Source organism: Symphalangus syndactylus, chromosome 1 (genome assembly GCF_028878055.3).
Source record: "Symphalangus syndactylus isolate Jambi chromosome 1, NHGRI_mSymSyn1-v2.1_pri, whole genome shotgun sequence".
Classification (NCBI taxonomy): domain Eukaryota; kingdom Metazoa; phylum Chordata; class Mammalia; order Primates; family Hylobatidae; genus Symphalangus; species Symphalangus syndactylus.
The window spans coordinates 93364278-93389168 of record NC_072423.2 but is presented as its reverse complement, the minus strand read 5'-3'; the positions used below and the strand labels follow the sequence as shown (position 1 = coordinate 93389168).

General features: G+C 55.5%; 1 protein-coding gene across 43 annotated transcripts in view; it reads left to right on the top strand.

Moving 5' to 3' along the window:
• Positions 1 to 24103, top strand: part of NRXN2 (neurexin 2) — a 106886-nt gene extending 82783 nt beyond the window's left edge. For 13 of the 43 annotated variants that reach the window (XM_055242621.2, XM_055242106.2, XM_055242028.2 and 10 more), the window contains 4 exons: positions 3666 to 3755; positions 7152 to 7477; positions 9856 to 9934; positions 22196 to 23243. In XM_055242621.2, the coding sequence (XP_055098596.1) occupies positions 3666 to 3755; positions 7152 to 7477; positions 9856 to 9934; positions 22196 to 23082 (1382 nt within the window). In that variant the 3' untranslated portion in view covers positions 23083 to 23243. Of the gene's footprint in view, positions 1 to 3665; positions 3756 to 7151; positions 7478 to 9855; positions 9939 to 14947; positions 14953 to 19358; positions 19364 to 22195 lie in introns of all 43 variants that reach the window. The other 30 variants (XM_055243404.2, XM_055243168.2, XM_055243261.2 and 27 more) reach the window with 9 other exon arrangements.
• Positions 24104 to 24891: the final 788 nt, after the last annotated feature.

The window sequence follows — 24891 nt, the reverse complement described above, 5'->3', positions numbered from 1 at the left end:
AGGAAAAGTCGGGATTTGTTAGGCGGGGGGGCCAAGACCGTGGTGGTGCGAATGCGCCCCCTATGGGGGAGGGTGCAGGGCTGAGCTGGGAAGGCTGCAAGGCCCGGGGTCCAGTTTGGGGGTTGGGGGGAGAAGAGGAGGGAGGGTAGAGGTGAGGAGAATCTGATGCGATTGAGGAAAGGTTGAGTTCAGAAATGAGGGAGACAGATGCAGAAACAGGAGAGAAAATCCAGAAGTAACATAAAACGTGTCTTGGCAAGGAGACAGAGCTGTTACCAAGGGCAGAGCCAAGGAAAGAACCAAGGTCCTTATAAAGAGCAAGTCAGAGATCCATATTAGGAGATCTAACGAAGAAAGAGGAGTAGCCACGGAGACTCAAAGAAAAGGACCCCCAGTGTCCAAGGCGGTGAGGGACATGGTGAAAGGGAGGAAGAGACAAGTGACAACAAAAATGAAACACAGGGTCACGTGCATTCAATAACCTTTGTTGACAACCTACTTAGACATCAGGGCTTGTGCTAGGTCCTGGGCACTCAGTCCCTGCTTGCAGGGAGCCTTGAGAACGCAAACAGACCAAGTTCAACAGGGTGACAGCTGTGGCGGCCAAGGACAAACCAAGGTCTGAGGAGCACAGGAGAGGGACGGAGATGAGGACATGGAAGAAATGAGGAGGTAGAGACTCTGAAAGATATTGAGGGAGGCAGAGACAGAGCCTTAGAATGAGAGGAAACCGGAGGGGAAGCAATGGAAAGATACGAAAATAGTACTGAACTATATGCAAAGATGAGGAGAGATGCGGAGAGGTAGATGGAGATGCTGACATGCAGGCCCAGGGAGAGAAGAGGTGGACAGAGCCTTGGGAGGGAACGGAGGAGAGCCCCAGCATGGGAGATAAAGAGGGAAGGGAAACAGAAATGCTGCAGGGAGAACTGCAGAAACACAGAGATGGTGAGATACAGTCTGAGCGACATTGCAGTCACACACAGGGCCTGACTGAGAAGCCGAGTGAGCATCTGCGACCTCCATCACTCTCTCAGGCAGAGAGATAGCCAGGCTGAGGCAGAGAAGCTGCCCCATGCTGACTGCAAGGGGCAGGGGCAAAAGGCCAATGTGTAAACCTTCATGGGCTCACCTATGCTGGAGTAAAGATGCTAGTACAGGCTTATGACACCAATTATGCAGGCTTGTACCCAGACATTTCTGGAAAGTCCCTGGAGATAAAGAGGCCTGCATGGCCCCTAATACATACAGAGGTTGATGTACACACAGGTCAACCTTGGACATATGGACAACTGCAGACATTCATATGGTCAGACAGACACATGAAAAAATAGCTCTGCAGAGGGATGCCAGCCTACATCAAGTCCTTGGGTACATGTAGGGACACTCAACACACACCAACCCTCCTACACTAAATTCCACCTATCCCCCGCGCCCCCCAACAAGCCAACACTGACAGCTCTGGCTGTGTAGGCATGATTTCTGTGGGCAGCAGACTTCTCTCATTCTCCGATGCACACACACTAGGGCAACCTTTGTAGCAGTGATGACATTGGCCTGTGCTGGACAGGGCTGGGCTTGGAAGCCTGAAGGCCTCACCATGTCAAGCCAGGACTTGGATCTAGAGCTTCTCCCCGTGGGGCCCAGCAGGCCAGCAGTCAGGGTGGAAGAATTATTCCTGCTCCCTTCTCGTCAGGGACCCTTGACTAGGGGTGAGGAAAGGCTGCTGGGTGCCCCCTGCCTGTAAAGGGGAGTAACATGAGGGTCTGGTGGTTGCCTGTGTATACTGAGGGCAGATCCTGAGCAATACCAGCAGGTCAGATCAGCAGTATGCATGGGCCCAGAGAGGGGGGAACCCTCTGACTCTTTGGGAGCACAGAGACACAGCCCATGGATTCTGAGTCAGAAGAACCTGGGTTTTAATCCTGGATCTCCCACTGACAAGCGTGTAACCTTGGACAAGTCATCTAGCCTCTCTGAATCTCAGTTTCCACTTCTGAAAGGCGATGATACCTACCTCATAGCAATACTGTGAGAATGTCATTAAACACTAGAATGGCATGGCATAGCAAAGGTGCTCAATAAATAGGACTTTTATTAGAATTTTTATATACTCAGCCTCCTTCCAGGCAGATGTACATTTTTCTCTTCCTCTTGGAGACACACACACAGGATTGAATGATCTGTTTTTCATTTAAACACAAATATCCTGAATCTATAGGGAAAGCGGAATCTCCTTGCCTCATAAGCACCCAAGGAGGCACCATCCATACCCACATGAACACATCGTGTGTACCTTCATGGGAGGTGTACATAGGCAAGCCCAGGCCCGGGTCTCTGGGCAGGTGAGCACAGCTGTGCAGTGAGAGATGAGAGGAAAAGCCTCCTGGCGCCGCCAGCATGCACTGAATAGTATGTCAGTGGCTTAAATGGGAGGAGTGGCCAGATTCTCAAAGGAAATCAGTTCTCTTTCCACTGTTGCAGACCAGGATCACCCACAGCTCACAGAGGTGCACAGATCCTCTCAGGCGCACTGACAAACCTCTTTCCACATAGGCGTGTGCATGCACACACACATTCACACACATTCCCTTTCCCAGTCTCCAGGGGCTGGAGATTGGTGAGTGGAGAGAGGAACAGGTGGGTATCTAGATGGGCAGCCAAGCTTGGAGAAGAGATGGGGGCTGGAACTGGGGGGAGGAGCCTGGAGAAGAAAGGCTGAGGGCCTGGCAGGATGAGCAAGATGAGGTCCTGAGACAGCAAGGAGAGGAAACTGGGCTCTGAGTAGAAAATGGTCAAGGTGCATTCGGGATAGAGGAGGGTGCAGAGGAGGGTGGGGGGTGTCTGCAGGGAAGGAGAAGGGGGCTGAAGAGGACATGAGAAGGGGAAGGGGGCTGCTGGATGATGATCCAGCTCCCACACCAGGCGCCACACCTGTAGTGGCTGCCCGGTAGAAAGAGAGCCTTGACCAGGGTGAGGAGGCCTTGCAAAGGGAGTGCAGTGGTGGGGTTGGGAGCGGGAGGGGCTTAAGGGAGAAGATGGTGGTGGGGTCAGGGGTGTGGTATGAGGTGGAAATTGAGGGGAAGCTGGGAGTGGAGCACGAAGGCAAAGGGAGTTGAGGTGGCCTGGAGAAGTGGTTTAAATCTCACTGTTCAATGTGCGTGCTGGGTGGCCCCCTAAATGCCGCATAAACCCCGCTTAACCCATCCCTCCCACTTCTAAACTGCCCTCTAAACGCAGAAACCAGCTGGGCCACTGATGCCTCCCGCCCCCAACTTAAACCTGCTAAATGCCCCTCCCCTGCCCGCCCCCCCACTTTGGGATGGGGAAGGAAGGGGGCCACAGCAGCTTAACCACAGATAAACCTGTTTAACCTCTGACCTTTGACCTTCCAGCTCCCTTTCTTTTGTGTCCCTTTCCGTTTCTTCTTTAATCATCTCTTTTGCTTTGGGTTGCTCCTGCCCCCAGGGTAAGGCTGGCTCTGAACCGGAGCCTAGGGAGGGGGTCAAGGGAAAAGAGGGGCCCAGTGTTTCTTTTCCTCCCTTCCCCTCTTTCTGTGGATGTTGCTGCTTACTCTGAGTCTCCTGAGGATTGCATAATTACTTTTCTAACTCCTTTGGACTTCGCCGCCTGAGAAACCTACTGTCTTTCTAAACTTTTCCAAGGAAACTTTGATAACGAGCGCCTGGCGATTGCTAGACAGAGAATCCCCTACCGGCTTGGTCGAGTAGTAGATGAGTGGCTGCTCGACAAAGGTAATTAACCAGAATTAATTAATTAATTAATTAACTTTAAAAACACTATCTTAAAGGTGCAGAGCTCTCTCTTTCCCCCTCCGTGCCTTCACCAACGCCCACCCCCAAGTGAAGGGACAATTGGCCAGCCAGAATGCTCCCTTCCCCTTTGGAGTCAAGGGTCTGTCTGTGCATTTCAGAGTGGTGGTTTTTGGGGTAGGAGTGGGGTTTTTTCTTAGAAGTAGGGGGAGTCTTGTTCTCTTTCTAAACCTGGGATCAACTAGGGTAATCCACAAGATCCCTATCATGGGAGCTCCCCACTGTGAGCCCGGCAGTAAATCACAAGCAGGCTGGGAATGCAGGTCGGAGGTAGGTTCCCTCTGCCCAGAATCATCTCAGAGGCTTGGTAAAGGGCCAGTTGAGGGCCACAGAGCATGCAGAGGCAGGAAGCCTTTGGGAAGCAGGAAGGCTGACCTGAGGATGGTTAGGAAGGCTTCACCAGAGCCATGTGAGGAGAAGAGAGAAGAGTGGGGGCCTCAGATCCTACTGGAAAGACCCCCAAAGAGTGCTGTGGGGCTGCTATCTCTGGAACAAGCCCAGCTTAGTCCAGAAGGCCTCTGAGAAGTTGAGGAGAGACTAAGGGAGGTGGGGCAGGAGGTGCTGGGCCCATAGGGATTTCTACTCCTGCTTGGCTGATGAGGAAGACCGAGCAAGCCCCTTGTGAGGCCCCAGTGTGGTGAGGTGTCGCTGGGTGTGAGAGAAAAGGCTTCTTGTCACCAAGGGAAGTTGGGGACCAAGGTCAAATCCATCCCATTCCCTTTGGGGGGGGCGAGCTCTGTACCTCTAAGGCTAAACTCTAGGGGGGAAGTAGAACTGTTAAACCTCCACTTAACCAGCTGATAACTGTGCTTTTAAATGTCCACTGGGGCCTTCCCCAACTAAAACCCCCAAATGTAACTTCCAGCTCCCCATGCCTGTGGGGCCTAAACCTGCTGATAACCAGATGTGATAAACCCATAACAGGACAAAAAGTTAAAGGGACTGTAATAGACATCGCTAAAACCTACAGCCCCCAGCCACACTGGGCTGCTCTCTCCAGCGGGGTGAACTTTAACCCTTTGAGGAGTTCATAGTGGATGGGGCCAGGGGCCACAGGGACCAAGTTTGCTAACACTGTGGCTTCCTCTCCATTACCCACCTCCCTCTTCCAGAATCAGAGAGGCCAAGGGAGCAGCCTGGGCTGAGGCTGGGACAACTTGTGACCCCAAGAGCAGGGAGAGCTGGACAGGCCCTGTTGGGGGATGGGGGAGGAATTGTGGTTTAGATGAAGGAGAGACAGGGCCCTCCTTCCCTTTCTCCTCAGATCTGACTTTCCTCTTCTAGAAAATAACCGATTGGACTAGACAGGTAGTGCCTGAAGTGTGAAAGAAGGAACTCACTTTTTGTGGCCTTAGCCAAGTACTTCCCCTTTCTGAGGCTCAGCTCTCTCCTGATGGGTCAGTGATAGTTACTCAGCCCATCTCACAGGCATGTTGTGAGGGTGAGAGGAAAGAAACAGCAAGAAAGTATCCCAGACAAGTTCTGGGGATGCTTGGAGGGAATATTTTATTGTTAGCACCTGACATATGGTAGGTGCTCAATAAATATTTATTGGATGAATCCATTTTCCAGTTCCAAAGCATGTCCTGTGAAACAGTCCCATGAGATGCTTCACAATAGAGAGATTCGTGGTAGAACGAGTTTGGGAAGTGCTGAATCCTGTTTCTTCCTCTTGGAGATGCGTATGTGCATTAGTTTAATAAAGGCTCTGAGAAGCCCTTGGAGAAAGAAACCTGTTCGATTGTGAAATGTTTGTGTCCCCAACTCATTTGACCACCCTTCTGTCCTTTGTTTTCCTCATGATTCTTATGTCTGGGAAAAAACTTTGATGCAGAGGTCTTCCTGGGCCTCTCTGGGTCTGGTATTCCAGGACATGTACCAGAGCTGCTACCACTGGTCCTCTGCCTCTTGGGCTCTTGGCCATTAGTAATGGGCGTTGCTGGTCCAGGGGCTATCCTTGCCTGAGTGGACAGTGGGAGGGTGCTGGAGGAGGAAGAAGGCTGAGTAGGGGGCTGGGGAGACACACCAGTGGGGCTGGGGAGACACCCCAGTGGCCATCATTGGCTAGAGGCTGGACGGATGTTTGGATGTCCCAGAGGCCTGGGTGTCCCAGAGAACCTGTGTTTCCAAAGAGGTTGTGGGCTTCACAAGTTGGACTGTCCTCAGCCCAGGTTTTGGGGGCAAGGCTTACAGGCACCTAACTCTAAACCAGATCTTTAACGAGGCACTAACCAGAGGCTAACAAGGGCTAAGCCAGGTCTAAAACCCCCAGTGCCAGCAGCTGAAAGTTCCGGGGGAGACGGGGCAATGTGGTAGGCCCTCTGCCCACCCCCTCCCCCCCCAAAAAATAAGCAGCACCAAAACCAAAGTTAAATCTAAACTTAAACATAATAAACGTCTTTTCTAAAAACCAAACCAAAACAACAAACTCAGAGGGTTAAACCGACCCCCAGATCCACTAAAAACAAACAGAACAGCCCAACCCCACCCAGCTGGGAATTCTGAGGTGTCATACTGCTGAGTGTGGGGTGAGATTGGAGCTGGAGCGGGTTTTATTGGCTGTCAGTGAGCGAAGCAAGGTCCCTTTAACATTTTCCACTTCTGTGCTTGCATGTCCAGGTGGGGAGGAAGGGCTCGGCTTAACAGGGCCTGGTCCCAGGCAGTGCTGGGCCTTGGCAGTCTGGGAGAAGAGAGGGGATCCTGGCCAGGGGTCAGAAGGCCTGGTCATAGGTGGGAGGTCAGCCTGGGCAGGTTGCTGCTTCCACACACCATCAGACTGTCTCACCTCCTTCTCTGCTCTCACACGCACCGACTCCACCTTGGCCTGGCAGTACCTCCTCTGTCTCTGCCTCTTTGTCTCCTCTATCTGCCTCTTCCAGGGGCTCCATGGCTTCAGGGCTCGGGGCTGGACACTGGGGCAGGATGTTTGGGGAAGCAGAGGGAGAAGATGGGGATGGCCTGAGGGAAGAGGATGAAGAGGGGAGATGGCCTTGGAGCTGGAGAGGAGAGGGAATGGGGAAGGTGGGAAGGCTTGCACATGGTGGGGAGGAGGGGCTGGGCTCCCCTTCCCCAGCCCGTGTGTGCCCTAGGTGCCCTCCCCTTCTGGGGTCCCCACCTGGCTGGGCTAGGGGCTGTGGCTGACAAGGACTTTCCCTTTGGTTGTCTGCCCCTTCCTCATTTCTCCCCGTCCCCTCCTCCCTTACTGGCTTCTTCCTCCATTCCTCTTTCCTCTCCTTGGCTTCCTTCTCTTCCTCCTTCCCTTCCTGTTCTCCCCTCACTGCCTACCCCTTCTCTGTCACCCCCTTCCACTCCCCCAAGGCCGCCAGTTGACCATCTTCAACAGCCAGGCTGCCATCAAGATCGGGGGCCGGGATCAGGGCCGCCCCTTCCAGGGCCAGGTGTCCGGCCTCTACTACAATGGGCTCAAGGTGCTGGCGCTGGCCGCCGAGAGCGACCCCAATGTGCGGACCGAGGGTCACCTGCGTCTGGTGGGGGAGGGGCCGTCCGTGCTGCTCAGTGCGGAGACCACGGCCACCACCCTGCTGGCTGACATGGCCACCACCATCATGGAGACTACCACCACCATGGCCACTACCACCACGCGCCGGGGCCGCTCCCCCACACTGAGGGACAGCACCACCCAGGTGAGGCTCCACTCTGGCTGGTGGATTAGGGCAGGGATAGGTGGGGATGGGGTTGATATCTGCATAGCCACAGTAGTGGTGCCTAGAGTGAGGGTCCATGGAGTCTGTTGGGATCCTGAAGGCTGCTGTCTCTGACCTTGTTGCCATGGCGATGGGCAAGGTCACCTTTCAGGAAGTGGCCTTCACCCTAATGACCAGGATCTTGTGATGTGGGGGTGACCACTATTTCCAGAGGGACCATTCCCAGAATTGGGGAGGAGTTTGATGGCCCAGTTATACGAGAGAAGACCACCCTACCCTACGAGAGATGAAGTCTGGACTTGGGGTGAGAGTGGGATGGCTCCTTCTGCTTCCCCAGTGAAGGCCATGCCTAGCGTTCTGTGTGGGCAGAGAGTGGGAGATGGATGGTACCAGGCTGGCCCTGCTGTGGGCAGGGGTGACAGTATGGGAGGACTGGATGCAGTCACCTGGCATGGGCAGCCCCTCTCCAGAGGCTGGTGGAAGCTAGGAGGAGCCTCTCCTTGTTTTCTGGGATCCCTGCAGTGGGAAAGCCCTGGCTGCAAGTCCATTGCCTTCACAAGCCCTCTCCATGTGACTATGAGCAGACACCACAACTCAGGCAGCTTCAGTGTCCTCTCCGTCTGTGCGTCTGAGGGGGTCTCAGTGCAGACAGTTCCCTGGTGCTCACCCCACCTGCTGATCTGGATGGCCCCAGCTAGCCTAGTCCCAGGCTTCCTGCAGCACAGACTGGTAGGGAGGAGGGGCCTTGAAGCACATGGAGTCCACCCCACCTGCTCAGGTGTTTCCTGGGTCAGGTCAAGCCCTAATGATAGGGCAGGACTAGAGGGGCCTGCACCTGGGGAATGGGGCTCTGCTGGAGCAGGACAGGCCTGTGTGACTTCCTGAGGCAGCCCAGGCTGGGCTGTTTTCTAGTTGTTGCCTCCAGTGCTTGCTCTGACCGTTAGCACAGGGAGGGCTCACACCTGGCATGAAGGTCTTTTTTGGCCACCCCTTCTCTCCCCATCGCCCTGTCTGGCAGCCTATGGCTGTTAGGCACCCTCTGTCCTTCTAGGGTGAGGGCACGATCTGGGGGTGGCCATGAGGATGTGCCCCTCCCTCTGTCACCAGTCTGTCTTCAGCTTCTCCCTCTGAGGGGTGGGCTCCATGTGCTTTAAGACCCCTCCTCCCTGCCAGTCTGTGCTGCAGGAAGCCTGGGACTAGGCTAGCTGGGGCCATCCAGATCAGAGAGACGAGCCTGTACCCACTTCCTCTCTGCAAAGAAAGCTGAGGGGACCTGAAGACTTTGCCCCGAGGGAGCAGGGAGCCTTTGGAGGAAAGGTCTGGGCTCTACCCAAGGCTGGGTACCCACCATGCCCAATACCCTCCAAATCACAGGGGACGAGGGGCTGTCTGGTCTCAGTGGGAGGGTGATGGGCAGATCATCCTGGTGGAAGAGAGAGGTGGGGGTCCCAGGAGTCACTGCTGTGGTGGGGAAGCCCAAGATGGAGGCTGGTGCCGAGGGGGCAAGAATACAGAAGGGAGCTGGGTCCTCCAGGCACTGCCTTGCCCTTGGGTGAGTGGGGGCTGTTGAGTCGGAAGATCAGGGGCTGGGAAGAGGCAGGTTATGACCCTTTCAACCCTGCTGTCCTTGTCCTTCAGCCTAGCTCTCTCCTCACCTTCCCGCAGTTTCTCGCGCTCCCCTCTTGCCTGGACTTTCGATTTCCCTCCTTGGGTCTCCTCCCTCATACCCCTGAGCACCCCCCTCCTCCTTACACTCACTCATCTTGGGGATTCTCTTTCTTTGCAATCAGTAAGAGAGAAAATGCTGACAGTCTACTCTTGTTGTCATGGCAACCACAGCCCTAATTACTGTGTGCAGCCCGGCTCTCTCAGGCTCCAGGAAAGGGGGTTGGGAGAGAGATGAGGGTGATGGGTGGTGAAGCTGGAGCCAGGAACCCCTCCAGGGCCTGGCCCTATTCTGCCTGTGCTGGCCTCTGCAGGCTCTGCCCCGTAGGGCCTTGCCTCCCTGGCACCCCTTCCCTGAGGCATCCTAGACCCTCTTGCCCTGGCCCTGCAGGTCAAAGTCTGGCGTCCACTCTCCTCACTTCCGAGAAATAAAAAGCACCATGTGTGCTGTTTCATTGACCTTCGGAAGCCATGAAAACCTGCAGGGCTGTTGCTGGGTAGTTCCCTGTGCATAGGAGGAAATGGAGGCCCGAGGTCAGCCAGCAAGAGATGGGAGGGCTGGGACTCAGACTAGTCTGGTCCGTCTCAGCCCAGGGGCATCCCCTGTGCCACCGTGCACCTCAAGTGGCAGCTGTGGGACCTGCTGACCTGCCTGGAACCTCTCTTTCCCCACCCCTTCTCTTGCCCCCCAGAACACAGATGACCTGCTGGTGGCCTCTGCTGAGTGTCCAAGTGATGATGAGGACCTGGAGGAGTGTGAGCCCAGTACTGGTGAGTGCCTTTCCCCCCTCCCCTGCCCCGGGGCCCTCTGCGACGCTGCTGGGAGGGGGGCGACTGTCCCTGCCACCTGGCCCAAGCCCCAGGGCCTGCTGCCAGGCCTTAGCTTTCCCTGATAGTTCCCCCTTGCCTAACATCCTCCCAGTCCCTCAAATGCTCTCTGGCAAGATGCCTTTTGGTTCCCAGCCCCTCAGAGGTAGTGAGGTCCTTAGCCTGGGGTCCTGGGGTTGAGAGCCAAGGGGTGCTGGGAGAGAAGGAGGGAGGCTTTTCCCTAGGAAGATGAGTAACTGCAGCTCCCATGAGTCCCTGCGGTGGGGGAGGGTGAACATGGCTTAGGAACTACAACTCCCATCAGTTCTTGGGTCCAGAACCACAACTCCCACCTGCCCCTGAGGCCTGGTGCTCTCTAGGCCACTAGTAGAGAAGATCTCTGCTGGATCCTGGGCCCTCCTCTTCTCCTGGGTGTTGGGAGGTGTCCTGTGCTCTGTCTGAAGTGTTCCCAGAGTGGACATTGCCAGGACTGCCAGGCCAAGGTGAGGCAGTTACTACACAGTGACTGCTCTGAATCTGATAGTGTGCTGGGTGGGAGGGCCCCCCTAGACCAGACTTGTGGTCTCCTGGGGAAGATTAGGGCCTGAGGTCTGGCCCAGATTCTAGTGGGGGAGCTGCTGTAGGAGGAGAGCAGGGCTGGGAGGGAAGGCTCTCCAGGGCCTGGGGCACTGGGGCCAGGGAGTGCTTTCTAGGCCTCTGCTTGATACTTCTTGCTGAAGCCAAGGGTGCAGCCACAGAGAGAGACCAGGCTGGCAAAGCGGGGGTGGCCTTGAGTGCTGCTTGAGAAGTGTGGGATGTGGAGTGGTGCAGTGAGTGCCAAGGCTGCTCATTTGAGCAGGTTGGGGGTGGCCAAGAGCAGCTGGGGGAGGGTGGGATACTTGAGGCTGGCAGAGGGAACAGAGAAAGGACTGGATGTGGCCAGATTTCCCAGTGGAGGAGTGTGGGCCTTGGTGGCTGCCAGATGAGTCTGTGGGAGTGGAGGGCCACCCACGTTTCTCGCTTGGGCTGCTGGAGACTTCTCCCCATTACCTTGCAATGGGTGGCACCTGGGTTGTTGGTACCAGAAGGCTGGAGGTTGGGGCAGGTGCTTGCGGGGTTGGGGGAGATTATGTGGTCAGGAGGTGGGCAGTGAGCCCTGGATACATCCTGTGAATCTGGCCTGGGGGCCCCCAGCTCCAGAAAAGACATTCAGGCTGAGGGTGGGCCACGACCTTGGAAGGAGTGTGGATAGAGCAGGACCATAGCATGGCCTGTGGAGCCTTGGGGCAGAGGCTCAGCTTCAAAAACCAAGGCCAGAGGGGTTTCTGGGGCACAGGCCCCCAGACCCAGAGGCTGAAGCCTAGTTGCCCTCCATGTCCCCCAAGTAGGCTAGAGCTGAGAGGGGTCATTCCCATGGGCCTGGGCCCAGGGACCTTCAGGGGAGCTGCCAGCTGCTGGGCCAGAAAGGCCTTCCTTTCCATAGCCCAGGGCTTGTGCTTTCTGGGACAGATGCCTTCCTCTCTAGGAGGCCCCTCTGCTGAGTGCTGTCACTTCTTCCCCCGGGGCGATCTTGGCTCAAGGATGTACACTCCAATGCCTCCATTGCTTTGGGGGGCTCTGGGCATCTGGTGACTTCAACACACAGCACCCCCTGCCCTGCTTTACTGCTCTGAGCTCTAGGCACTTATTGGTGGCTCCTGTGGCCAGCACAGCACTGCTAGCCCAGGCCTGCTGGAAGTGGCTGTGATGAGTGGCCCCATGAAAGCTCTGGGATGGGGCTCTGGAGACAATGGTCTTTGAGGGTCCTGAGGAAAGGGCACTGAGTGGCACCACCACATGTGTTTGCATACAGGTGCCCATGTTCACACACTCTGGGACAGGAATTCCTGGGTAAAAGGAGGAGTCTCTGCTTTCCCTGCGCCCTGCAGAGGGGTATCTGGGGCCAGATGGTCACCATGTAGGGACATGCAGTGCACACTGGATCCCACCTGGGCCATACTCTGCCCAGAGAAGTTCTAGCATCCCAGTCCTGTCTTGGAGTCTGGTCAGGGGCCTGGGTCTGATGCTGAATGGGTGCATTGGTGGTCTGAGCTCGTTTAGGCTGCATTAGGGCAGAGGGTGAGGAGGAGCTGAAGCAGGCGGGTCAGCTGGTTCCCAGTCAGGGATCTGTGAGGTCACTGACCACTGAGCCACCCTCTTGGGAAAAGGGCCAAGTAGAGGATGAAGGGTGGAGGAGGTCTAGAAGCCTGGGATAGGGAGGGGCTGGTAGCCATTCCAGCACCCAGCTTTAAAAATAAGGCCAGGAGGGAGTGCAGAATGCACTCTGGAACCCCCAGAGGAAACTGCCAGAAGCCACAGCCTCTCCCCCAGGCCTGCATCACACATGCTTACACGTCCACATTTGCACCACTATGAAAGGTTTAATGATGGATCTTCATCATCTCAATGGGAGGCCAGGCAAGGACCAGTATGACTCCAGGGTCTCCCAGTCTCGTATAGACCATGCCATGCTGGCCAGAGCCTCTCTAGCCAGAGTCTCTCCCAGGCCCGAATGCAAGGAGGCTTTTCTCCAGCAGACGGCCAGGACTCCCTTGGCTCCAGTGTCAGAGATGGGGGCAGCCTGGCTGGAGACCCCATGGTGTTTTACCTCTCCCACCTTGCAGATCCTCATCCCTGGGTCTGGGATCATTCCTGCTCACCTTTTCACCCTTTTCCCTAACCTGGGGTCCTCCACAGACCCTGGCCCATACTTTCTCCCTTGTTTAGTGAGACCATCATCTACACTGTTATTTTAGCTGAGGTTGGCTTTTGAATGGGAGTGCCTTTAGCGGGGCATGCACCATCAGTAATGTACCCACTTGTAGTTGTCTCAGCTGGCCCGACCCACATATTGTGTCCTGGGCCTGGCCGCTGAGGGGATCTGACTTTGCACAACCTGAGACATGTGGGAAGAGAAGAGCACACACAGGCTCAGACCCACAGAGGCAGGGTCTGTATGCACAAGTGTGACCAGAGGCATGCACACATACAGCCCTGCACATACATATATTTACAGACCCACCAGCAAGCTCACGTGGGCCCACTTCCCCCCCCCACACACGTGCAAACCTAGAAGAGCACACACTATTTGTACCTAGACCAACAGAGGCACACACATGCTTAGACTCCAAGGGACATGTGTGTGCTTATACCCCCCTGAAGTCCATAAACACAGATACACACCTGTTGAGACTCACAGAAGCACAAACTCATGCACACATGCACAGCCTAATGAAAGCACACGCATGCACTCAGAGCTACCAACTCTTGCATGTGTGTGCTTAGAGCTCCAGAAATAGCCGCAGAGGCACTCAGATGCATACGTGTGCACCTACTCAGCTCCTAGAGGTTCACACTTGCATGTGTGTTCAGTTGCACCAAGGCACACATATTGTGTGTCTCACACTTACCAAGGCACTTAACTGTGTTCTGAGCTATGTGTACATGCATGTTCAAACCCACTGAGGCACACTCACACACTCATATCTACTGACGCCCATGCTGAATGTTCAGAATCACACACACATGCTCAGACCCAGAGACAGACTTGCATATTGCAGACACTCAGGACAGGACACACACATCTGTGTTCAGACCTGAGTGTGTGTGCATATGTGCTTAGGCCCAGTCAGACATATACCTTGTGACACGCCCTCGGACTCACAGATTATACATCTGTGCTCAGCTCAGAGGCACACATATGTGTACAGATCCATCTGTGTAACACACACAGGTGCTCAGACCACAGAATCCTACACCCATGTTCAGACATGCAGATGCTCACATGTGTTTCAGAACCACAGACACCTGTATGCATGTTCAGATCAGGCAAGTAAGCAGTGTGCTTAGACCCACCACAGTGCACATGTGTGCCCACATATACTCACAGAAATGCACGTCTATGACCAGGCTCACAGAGGTACATGTGTGTATAAGTATACTCACCACAGTGCACACATACATATCTGCAGAGGGGTGTACTCATGCACCAACATGTGTGTCCAACCCCCAGAGGCATGCCCACATGTACACAAAGGTGCACCTGGGTAAGACTCACAAGGGTTCAGATGTGCGCATTCTCAGAGGCAGGCTGTGTGCTCAGCCCCAGGGGTCTACATACACACACGATTTGTTCAACTTCACAGACCTGCACCTCTCCCACCAAGCCCACCCCTACAGAAGCTCATACTTCCATGCACACTCATGTGCTGAGTGCCACAGCAGTGTACACACACCTGCTGAAACATACATGCTGGTTCACACTCACAGAAGAATACATATGTACACACATATGCATAGATGTGCAAGTTCATGTGCTTAGACCTGTACAGAGGTGTACACATACACACACACATGCACACACACACACACACACACACTCTCGGGCCTACATTAGCCCACACAGGTGCAGGTGCACTTCTGTGCTCCAAGGTACCCATGCAGTGGCACACAGAAGGGCACACACATATCCTCAGACTTGTAGGGCATGCACACATGTTCAGACACAGTACAAGGCATGCCTGTATGCCTGTGTGCTCCCACTCAGGTAAGTACACACAGTTGTTTAGACCCACAAGAGCACACACATACACACATGTGTATTCAGATTCACCCAAGCCCACGTATGCTCAGACCCACAGAAGCAGCCTCCTGCACTTACTCCACCCAAGCATCCCTCCTGAAGCATTGCCCTCATGCACACATGAATGAGACCCTCAGAGGCACATGCAGGCTTAACTCCACAGAGTCACAGACACATTTGCCCAGACCCGTAGAACCACAGTGTGTTCAGATTCCAAGAGGGTCTCAAGGTAGCACTAGTTGCTATAATAGACAACATCTATTGGTTTAACACATAGAAATGTATTTCTCATTCATGTAAGTTATAAACAAGTGTTCCTGATTGGTGGGCCACTCTTCTCCAAGTGATGACTCAAGGCTTGGTCCCTCTCCATCTTGTGGCTGCACCATCTTCAACAGGTGACTTCCTGAGTTGTGGTGGAAGGGGACCTGGCATGGAGTTGTGAAGTGGAAGATTTTATGGGCCAGCCATGGGAGAGGCGCGCAGACTCCTGCCCACATTCCGTTGCCTGGAGCTCAGTCATGGGGCCCAGCCTAGCTTTAAGGAAGGCTGTGAGGTATGGCCTTGCTGTGCCCTCAGGAGGAAGCAGAAACAGGTCTGGGACCCAATTAGTGAATTATTTGTCACCGGCTTGCCTGTGGTCATCAAGAATCCGTTTCACTCTTTCTCACCTCCAGGACACACCTACTCCTCCGCAAGGGAGACCACCCAAAGTCCCAACCAGTTAGGGCATTCATCTCAAAGCTCATGATGTCTGGGAGATGGTAGCCCACCGCATCCGGTCAAGACCTGGCTCCTCTGGAATGGGGACCCATATGTGATCTGGATACCCGGGAACTAAATGGATAATTTATCTCACTGCTCCCACAGCCCAACACACACCCAGCACACACCCAGCATACTGTGGTGTGGGGCAGAGACGACAACCGTAATACAACCTCCCATGCAAAAAAGGGAAAAATGGAAGACATACAGCAGCCTAGATTCACACAGGCCAATGTGTGCTGCTGGCGCTGAGGAAATCCAGCAGGCAGGCAGGCCAGGCTCTCTGCCCCTGCAGTGGGGGAAATTTCTTCATTAAACCCCGGGAGAAACTCTGCTGTCTGGGGGAGACTCCCCTCTCCTTTGTCTGGGGTCCCTGGCTGTCCCCTCTGGGAAGTTCCTCCTAGTCCTCCTCCTCCATGGCCATGTCTGAAGTGGGTGTTGGGAACAATGTCCTCCTTGGGGGTGCTGTAGCATGGTAGCCCACCCCTGCTCATGCAGATTTGGGGCCCAAGGGTGGTTTAAGGTTCAAAGTAACCACACCTAGACACAGTTCTCAAGCCTCACTTATTTCCTTGTTGCTCTGCCCCCACGCCTCTTTCTCTTAATACAGTGGTGATTGTCTTGAGGACATTTGAAACAATAGGTGGGAGGTTGCGGGGGCGGGGGGGCAACCCCTAAATCTGATCCTTGAGCAAGGCTGAGTGCTCTTATTCGGGTGAGAAGTTTTACTGCGCCATTGTCCTCAATGCCTTTTTCACTTTTCTCTCTTACTGTTTGGAACCAGTGGCCTCTTCTGACTCTTGTGGGATGCAGATTTCTGGGCTGTCTGTATTCTTTTCACTTCTGCTTGCAAACGAGCCAATTCTTGCCTCCTCGTACTCCTTGCCTCCTTGGTCTCCTCCTTGTACTATGTTACTAAAAGCAGAAAGTAGAAGCCTCATGGTCACTGGCCTTTCCCAGCCCTTTCCCTCAGTGCCCAGACTCCACAGGCAGTGCCTACCCTCCAGGTCCTCATGAGCAACGGTGTGCACCACATGCTTTGCCACTGCATTACGTGGGTTTTATCTTCCCAGCCTCCACGCCTTGGATTGTCACGAGTGCCTTCTCAGGTTTGTGTTATCGTGACATCCATTTCTGGTGCCAGTGTCTGTATTAGTTAAAGTAACATTTGTTTCTGTAACAGATAAGCCCCGGATCTCCGTAGTTAATTCAAGAGAAGTTTCTCACTCAGGTGCACCCTACCTGGCTGTGCCTGATCAGCAGGTGGCTCTGCTGCAAAGGGTGCTTTAGGAATCCACACTCCTTCCATCTGTGGTGCCTCCATTTCCAACTTATGGTTTCCAAGGTCACTGCAGGAGAAGGAGCAGGAAGGTGGCACCAGGAGGCTGCTGGGGCACTGGTATGGGCAGTGCCCATTACTCAGTCACACACCAGGCCTACTCACAAGGGATGTCAGGAAATGTAGTCTTGCTTCCCAGGAGAAGGGGAAAATGAGTTCGGTGAAGGACCCGTTCCCTGGGGTGCACCGCTGGTGCTCGGATGCCTGTGGTGCACTCATATGTTCTGGAGCACGTTCACATATGCACATGTGCACACAGAACTTAGACCCAGGCTCGGTGACCGGAAGGCACATGCCAGAGCCAGAGGTCCACGCACTGACATGCACACGCTCATGCGGAGATCCATCTAGGTTCACATACATGCATGCACACATGTGCTTGGGGCACAGAAACATGGATCCTCAGTGTGTGTGTGTGCGCGCACATATGCCACAATGTGCCATTTTTTTCTTACCTTGAAATACCCTGGCCTCTGCCCTTGCAGTACTGGTGCTTGTGGGTGGCAAGGGGCACCGTCCTTCAGGGCACCATACACAGTGGCACAGGTTGCTCTCTGCTCACACAGGTGAGTAGGGGCTGACATCTGCCCAGGGCTTTGCTTGCCCAGCCATGTGTCCTGGGCACCAGAACAGGACCGTGTCCACTGAGAAGAGAGAATGGTTTTTCCAATATTGCATGAAGGTACTGTTTGTGAAGTCATGCACCACAGGGTCACGTCTGCAACTGTCTTTTCTAACCCCCATGAAATGCCCTGTAGGCTGGTGGCTTTCTTGCCCCTCACAGCCTGGGCAGGGCCTCCAGCTCACTGCTTAGTCTCAGATATGCTCAACCTCAATTCTAGACTCCCCTTTGGGGGTGGGCACACCTTGCTTGGGTGAGAGTGGGGTTCTTGGGTAGATTTCCAGTCAGGGGCCTTCTATGCCCTAAGGGCAGAAGGGGCTAAGTTTGTTGGGCCAGCAGCCCCCAGAGGAAGGAGAGTTGGGGAGGAAGGGAAGATCAGGAATGGCTGGTGGTCCCCCTGGTCAGGGATGGCATTCTCTAGTAAGTGGGACCCACATGCACTGAAATTCAGTTTTTCTTAGGATGCAGAGGAGTGTTGGGTGGGTGGGTGGTGTCTGTGATAAGTGTGCACCTGTGAGTATTTTCCAACTGCTGCAGCTGCCTGAAGTTGGGGAGAGGTGGGAGGCTGCCTGGGGTCCTACCAGACTCCACTGACTCCTAGGAGCATCCCATTCCAGGATGCATCCTTAGTGTAGAGCTGGACCGTGAGTCATTGTGAGTCTGCACCCACAAAGCCCAGCAGCACGGGCAGCGGTTGGGCTTTTGGCAGGGAGGAGTCTTTGAGGAGCCCGGTCCTCCCCTCCTCCAGGTCCTGCCAACTCCTCACCAGGACAGCCTCTTCTGATCCTTCCTGAACTGGTGTGTGATCTGGGAAAGCCCAGCACCCTAGGTTAGGTGACTTGACTGCCCCAGAGCCTAGGCCGGGTTGAGTGAGCCCAGGGAAGGAAGTCCTCATGCGTTCTCATGGGTTCTCCAGAGCCTTCTATCTTGTGGAGAGGAAGTGGGGTGTGGGACATTGGCTGGGAGGAAATGGAGAGGAAGCCACATGGGAGACAGAGGCTACCATGAGAAGGGGGCACCGAGGGGGAGTCATGGCAGTGTGGGAGGGTGTGGGTGAGGGAAGGACACCTCAGGAGATGGTACAGTCAAAGCCTTGGGCAGAGAAGGGCCCAGGGAAGCCCCAGAGGAGCTGCAGATGCAGGGGACAGGGCTGGGACCCAGATATGGAGACCAGGAAGCAGCTGGGGTTGGAGGGGCAAGAGGTCAATGTGAGCAGGCCTTGGAAGAGTCTAGGGGCAGAGGAAGTCTGCAGAAGGGTGACCCGAGGAGCCTGTGTGTCCCAAGGGCTTAGCTAGGGCAAATGGTTGTAGGGGGCTCAGGCTGCGTAAGACTTGTTTGTGGTCCAAGGCCTGAAGCCCCCCGTGCCCTAGCCTGGCTGGGGGACAGCAGGTTGGTAGAGAGCCAAGCTCTGTGCCCTGATCAGCCTGTCAGCCCCTCTAGGGCAGGATGTGGCCTCAGCAAAGGCCTCCTGGTCTGGTTCTGTGCCCTGGGCCTGGCACTTTGCTGGGGCCCCAGCTATGGCCAGCCAGCTTAGGCCAAGCCTTGACGCTGGGGTTTCCAGCAGTAGCTGGTGGCCCAGTCTAAGATGGAAGGTGGTGAGCTGGGGTGGGAGCTGGTTTGTAGAGAAAGGCTGCTGCCAGGCTAAGCTCTCTATAGTGCCTGCTGCCTAAGAGGGTGGAGGGGGTGGGGTGTTTAGAACTCAGCTGCTCTGGCCTGTGAGAGAGACTCCCACTCCCTTCCCTAGATACCTAGCCTGGCCTGGCTCAGAGGAAATGCCTGAGGAATATTGTTCCCCTTCCCCTGGAAAAGCATAACGAGCCCCAATTCTGTGCTAGGCCCACTGCTGGGGGCTAGGGAGACAGATAGGACCCCGGCCATTGGCCCTTCCCTGGCAGTGAGTACAAAGCCATGCCTCCAGGACAGAATTGGGATATGGTGTCAGAGGCACTCAAGGCAGGGAGCATCCTCTGCCTAGAAGAGGAGGTGTTTGGCCAGACTCTGAGATGTCAGCAGGGAAAGGTGTTCTGAATAGAAGGCAAAGGTCAGGTAGAGGGCTGGTGGTATGGACCAGCAGGAAGGACCCCAGAGGCGCTCAGGGTTCATGCAGGGAGGGGAACCCTGCCATGATTGGGCCCAGGTTACGACTGCTCGTGAGGCTGCCAACCCTCCTGAGAGCTGACAGCTGAGTTTGCCCCTTACCTGGAGACCAGGGTGCTGGCTTTCATTGTCTGGATCCCAGGTGGGTACAGGAAGACATACTTGTTCATCCAAAGGCTAGAGGTCCCACAAGAGCCAAGCCTCGGCCTCATCCTGGGCCTGGAGCCCAATACCCCACTTTTATAGATGAGGAAACTGAGGCCCAGAGACTGGAAGAAACTTGCCCACAGTCACACAGGAACTCAGTGACAGAACATGTGTTCTGTCATCTAAGTTAGCATCCAAGCCAAGAGTCACGCAGCCCCAACAGATTCCTGGAGGCATTGGGAGGATGACTTAGGCTTTCTTGGGCTCCTCATGAGATCTAGCCCTTCCCCAGCCTCACTCACCTTGCCGGGCACCTACACCTGGTGACCTTGGGAAGTCTGGCCCACCCAGGCTTCAGCATTCTTATCCATAACAAGCTGGGATCGGATAGTCCCAGCTCCACAAAACATGCTCCTTTGCTCTTAGCTCAAAGTTTTTCACTGTGACTGAGCCTTTGGAGGGCCAGGAGCCCTGGGGTTTCAAAATGTAGGGTGTAGGTGAGCCCCTGGCCAGGGGAGATTGGAGTCTGGTGGGAAGAGCAGCCTGGGGAGCTCAGCAAGGCTTCAAGTTCAATGGAAAGGTCTTGGCCACAGGCTGGCTGGTGTGGCCAAGGACAGCTCTGCAACATTGCTGGAGCTTATGATCTGAAGGTTGGCAACAGTGTTTGAACTCAGGGCAGAGGCAGAGGGCTGTGGGTGGGTGGGGAGCAGGAGAAGAGCGCCAAGATGTGAAGGTGGAATGCGGCTGGCCTGGTGGCAGTGGGGCTGCAGTGGGGCAGGCGGGACCTGGCAGTGGAGGCCCTGGGGTGCTTTACCACCAAGAGGCTGAGGGGCTTCTGGGCATGATCTATGAAGACCACGCCCTGCAGAGACCAGCGAGAGGCACTCAGATGTGGGCAGGGCTTAGGCTGTGCTGAAGAGAGAGCCAGAGAGGAAACCTCCAACACTCGTCAGGCTCAGAGGTGCCCCTGCAAGAGGAGCAAGTCCTCCCACCAGCCACCTAGAGCCGAGCCCCAGCTCCCTTCTACCCCAAACCAGGAGGTTGCACTATTTTGGTTTGAGAGGAGGCCCAGGAGGCTGATGGGAGTCACAGTTGTTGACCCAGTGGCTGATGGGAATTGTGGTCTACACTCCTCCAAGGACTGATGGGAGTTACAGTTCTCACCTTTTGGGGGCTGATGGGAATTGCAGTTTCTGCCCAAGGGACTCCAGTTATCAGACCTAGAGATGGGGAGACCCATTCTCCCCTCACAAAGCCCTCCCCACTCATTCCCATGGGCCCTATTTAGCAGGTGCTTCCCTCCCAGATGGCTGTGTATGTATTTTCTTTTCTTTTTTTGCTTTCTTCTTCTTTCCGTTGTTTTGTTATTGTTTTAACTATAATAAGAGGGCCAGAGGCAGTCAAGCCCTGGCCAGGTCCTGGCGGCCCATGGGGGTTCTGGGGAGGGGGAGGGGGGAAGTCAGTGGGGGTCAGAGGTGGAGGGTGAAGAATGAGAAAGTTGGGGAGTTAGGCTTAGCTCAGGAACCATGTGTGCCTGCCCACTCCCCTCACTCCTTCCTTGCCCCTCCCTACCTCCCTGCCTCTACATGGCTTCTCCCCACCCCTCCCACAGTTCTGTGGGACAGGACCCTGCTCCAATGCGTCCGACTCCGCCCTGCCCACTCTTCCTCATGGGCCACCTCACCTCCCACTTTCGATGTCTCCCCTCCCATGGCCACCCTGCAATTAGCTTTCCAAGCCCCCTCCCATGGCCGTCCCCTCCCAAGACCTCTCACCCATGTAGCAATCCCTACATGGCTGCCTGTCATGTCCCTACTCTCTAAGCCCTCCTGCCCACTGTTCCTCCCTCCCTGACATGCTGACACCAAGTGGTGGAAACTGCCCCTCAGCCCCAGCCTGCCCTGTGCAGAGTTCAGCTTTGTGTTGAATGAGGGGGAGAGGGACAAGTGAGGGCGGAGAGAGAGTTCAGGAGGAGGCAGGATGCGCAGGGAGCGGAGATTGAGGGAGGGAGATACCGAACAGATAGACAGAAAACGTTGTACGGAAAAGTTGTTTTTTCTTATTTTTTTCCGGGAGAACCCGCTTACACAGCTCTGTTTGTAATTTTTTTCTTCATGCTAAAATCACACGGCCTATTTGTTGATGTAAGTTGCCTGAATTCCGTGGTATGCTATCTTCTTTTTTAAAAACAAAAACAAAAGCAAAAAAAAAAAAAAAAAAAAGCAAAAAAAGAGAAAAATCTAGAAAAAAAAACCCTAAAAGATATTGTTGTTAGGTTTGTTTAAATGCTGCTGTTGTATCTGTTTTTAAAGCCTTAAACCAGTAGAGTTTTTTTTCTGTTTCTTTTCAATTTCCTTTCCTTTCTGTTCCTTTTGATTTCTTAAGACAATCAAAAGACCAAAACCCAGAGAGTCACAGAGCCCGTGCGTGGGGTACCCAGGGCATCTGAGCCGCTGCCCGCTTAAAGCGCAGTGCTCGGCCGGCTGGCGGTCGGGCCCGGCCCGCTCTAGTCTCCGCCAAAGCCAATTGGAACCGATTTGGGTGTGTGAGGCTGTTGTTTCTCTCTCTGTGCCGGCCGCCTGCGCCCTGGCCCTCGCTGACGCTCTCTCTTTTCTCTTCTCTCTCTTGTTCTAGGAGGAGAGTTAATATTGCCCATTATCACGGAGGACTCCTTAGACCCCCCTCCCGTGGCCACCCGATCCCCCTTCGTGCCCCCGCCCCCTACCTTCTACCCCTTCCTCACGGGAGTGGGCGCCACCCAAGACACGCTGCCCCCGCCCGCGGCGCGCCGCCCGCCCTCCGGGGGCCCGTGCCAGGCCGAGCGGGACGACAGCGACTGCGAGGAGCCCATCGAGGCCTCGGGCTTCGCCTCCGGGGAGGTCTTTGACTCCAGCCTCCCCCCCACGGACGACGAGGACTTTTACACCACCTTTCCCCTGGTCACGGACCGCACCACCCTCCTGTCACCCCGCAAACCCGCTCCCCGGCCCAACCTCAGGACAGATGGGGCCACGGGCGCCCCTGGGGTGCTGTTTGCCCCCTCCGCCCCGGCCCCCAACCTGCCGGCGGGCAAAATGAACCACCGAGACCCGCTTCAGCCCCTGCTGGAGAACCCGCCCTTGGGGCCCGGGGCCCCCACGTCTTTTGAGCCGCGGAGGCCCCCTCCCCTGCGCCCCGGCGTGACCTCAGCCCCCGGCTTCCCCCATCTGCCCACAGCCAACCCCACAGGGCCTGGGGAGCGGGGCCCGCCAGGCGCAGTGGAGGTGATCCGGGAGTCCAGCAGCACCACGGGCATGGTGGTGGGCATTGTGGCGGCGGCAGCGCTCTGCATCCTCATCCTCCTCTACGCCATGTACAAGTACCGCAATCGTGACGAGGGCTCCTACCAGGTGGACCAGAGCCGGAACTACATCAGTAACTCGGCCCAGAGCAATGGGGCGGTGGTGAAAGAGAAGGCCCCGGCTGCCCCCAAGACGCCCAGCAAGGCCAAGAAGAACAAAGACAAGGAGTATTATGTCTGAGCCCCCGGCTCTGCGCCCCACTGCCAGCTGTCCCTCCTGGGAGGGCCCGGGAGGAGGGTGCCACCCTCTCCCTGCAAGGGGCCTGGGGACCCTCTCCCTGGCTGCCTCAGGCTTCTGTTACGAAGAGGAAACGCAAAAAAAAGAAAAGGAAAAACCCCGTACTCGCCCCCTTCCTCCTGCCGTCCACCGCGCGGCCTCGTCAGTCCTGGGGCTGACTGTCCCTCTCAGCTCTGCGCCTGCCAGGCAGGGCACGTGCTCACAGCCCTGGGTTGATTTATTTTTTTAAGGGGGGTAGTTTTATTTTGGTGGGGTTGGGTGGGAAGGAAGGCTGGGGGTTTTGTAAAGTGTCCACTACTCGTCCTGTTAATTTTCCTCAATTTTTCTTCTTCCTTCTGTCCCTCCTGCCTTCCTTCTCTTCCCAAGCCCTCCAGTCCCCATCCCAGGCTTGCTGTGTCTCACTGTCCCCACCCTCCTTCCCTACTTCTTTTTTTGTGTGTCTGGTTTCTCCCTTACTTTCCTCCCTTTGGGTTTCCAGAGTCGGTGGGAAAAGGGCGGGAGGGTGGGCCCGAGTGGCCCAGTGGGTGGGTGGGGTGGGGTGGGGCAAGTGCCCCAACTCCCCTCGCCAGGAGAGGCACCTGCTTGGTGCCGCCCAGGGAAGGGGCTCAGGCCTGGCTGAAGGCCTGTTCTGTGTGTGCCGCCGGGCGACGTGCATTGATGGGGAAGCTGCTGGAGGAGCAGGGGTGGGGGGTGGGAGGGAGGGGAAAGGCAAATGCAGATATATATTACAGACAAATACACTAGATTCCACGAGCAGCAGCCTGTGGCACCCGCTGGGCGCGGGCAGCAGGGAAGAGAGAGCAAGGCATTGTCCACAGACTGCTGGGGTCAATTCTTTGCCCACGGGCTCCCTGCTCCCCCAGTTTTTTTTCTCTCTTTGTTAACAAATGTGTCTGAGTCTTGGAAAACACCCCAACCCCGGAAATGTGTGGGAAAAAGAAAACAAAAACTTTCCAAATTCCAACGGTCCTGTGCAGTTTTTTTCGGGGTGGGTGCTGTTAGATCCTGGCTTTGGGCTGGGGTCTGGGCCCACATGGGGGCCCACAAGAGCTGGTAAGTTGCTCCCGAACTTTTGGGCTGAGCGTGACTTTGGGTTCCTGGGATAACTTGTCTTTGTCTCACAGTGTCCTGTATCCCTGCTGGGCTGAGGAACGGGCAGGAAACATGGCTGGTCTCTGGCCGGTTCACAGACCTTAGCTTCTCAGGAAGGCAGACAGATCCCTGGAGACCTTGTGTTGCCCCCGATGGCTACTGGACCCACACCTCGGGGCATGTGTGCCCGGGCACAGACCTGGGTGCAGGACAGATGCTGCCTCATCCTTCAGCAGCCCTTGGAGGGAGGAGGCCATTTCTGGGCTTGGAGACCTTCAGTGGCTGCTCCCAGGTCTCGAGGTGAATGAGTGACTGAGTCGCAGTGGTCTCCTGTTCTGCCTGACTCCAGAGTCTGTGCTCCTTCCCCTTCCTCTCTAGGGATTTGGACCCTGGTACCCTACCTTCCCCCAAGTCCACTCTGGTTGGCTGGGCAGCTGCTGGGACTGAAGGTGAAACCAGGGCCGGCATCTCGTCCACCGTTGTTTACTCCTTCGTGGAGATCCTAACAGGTCCATGGTCCAGACGTGTTAAGAGATGGGTCTGTATTTGTTAAGCCTCTCAGTCGCAAGGGACAGATACCCACGTGTACAGCATTGTCAGAAGAGGAGAGCGAGGAGGGTTGCGGACCTCGCGGGTGGCAGTGGTGGGGTGTTGTACCAC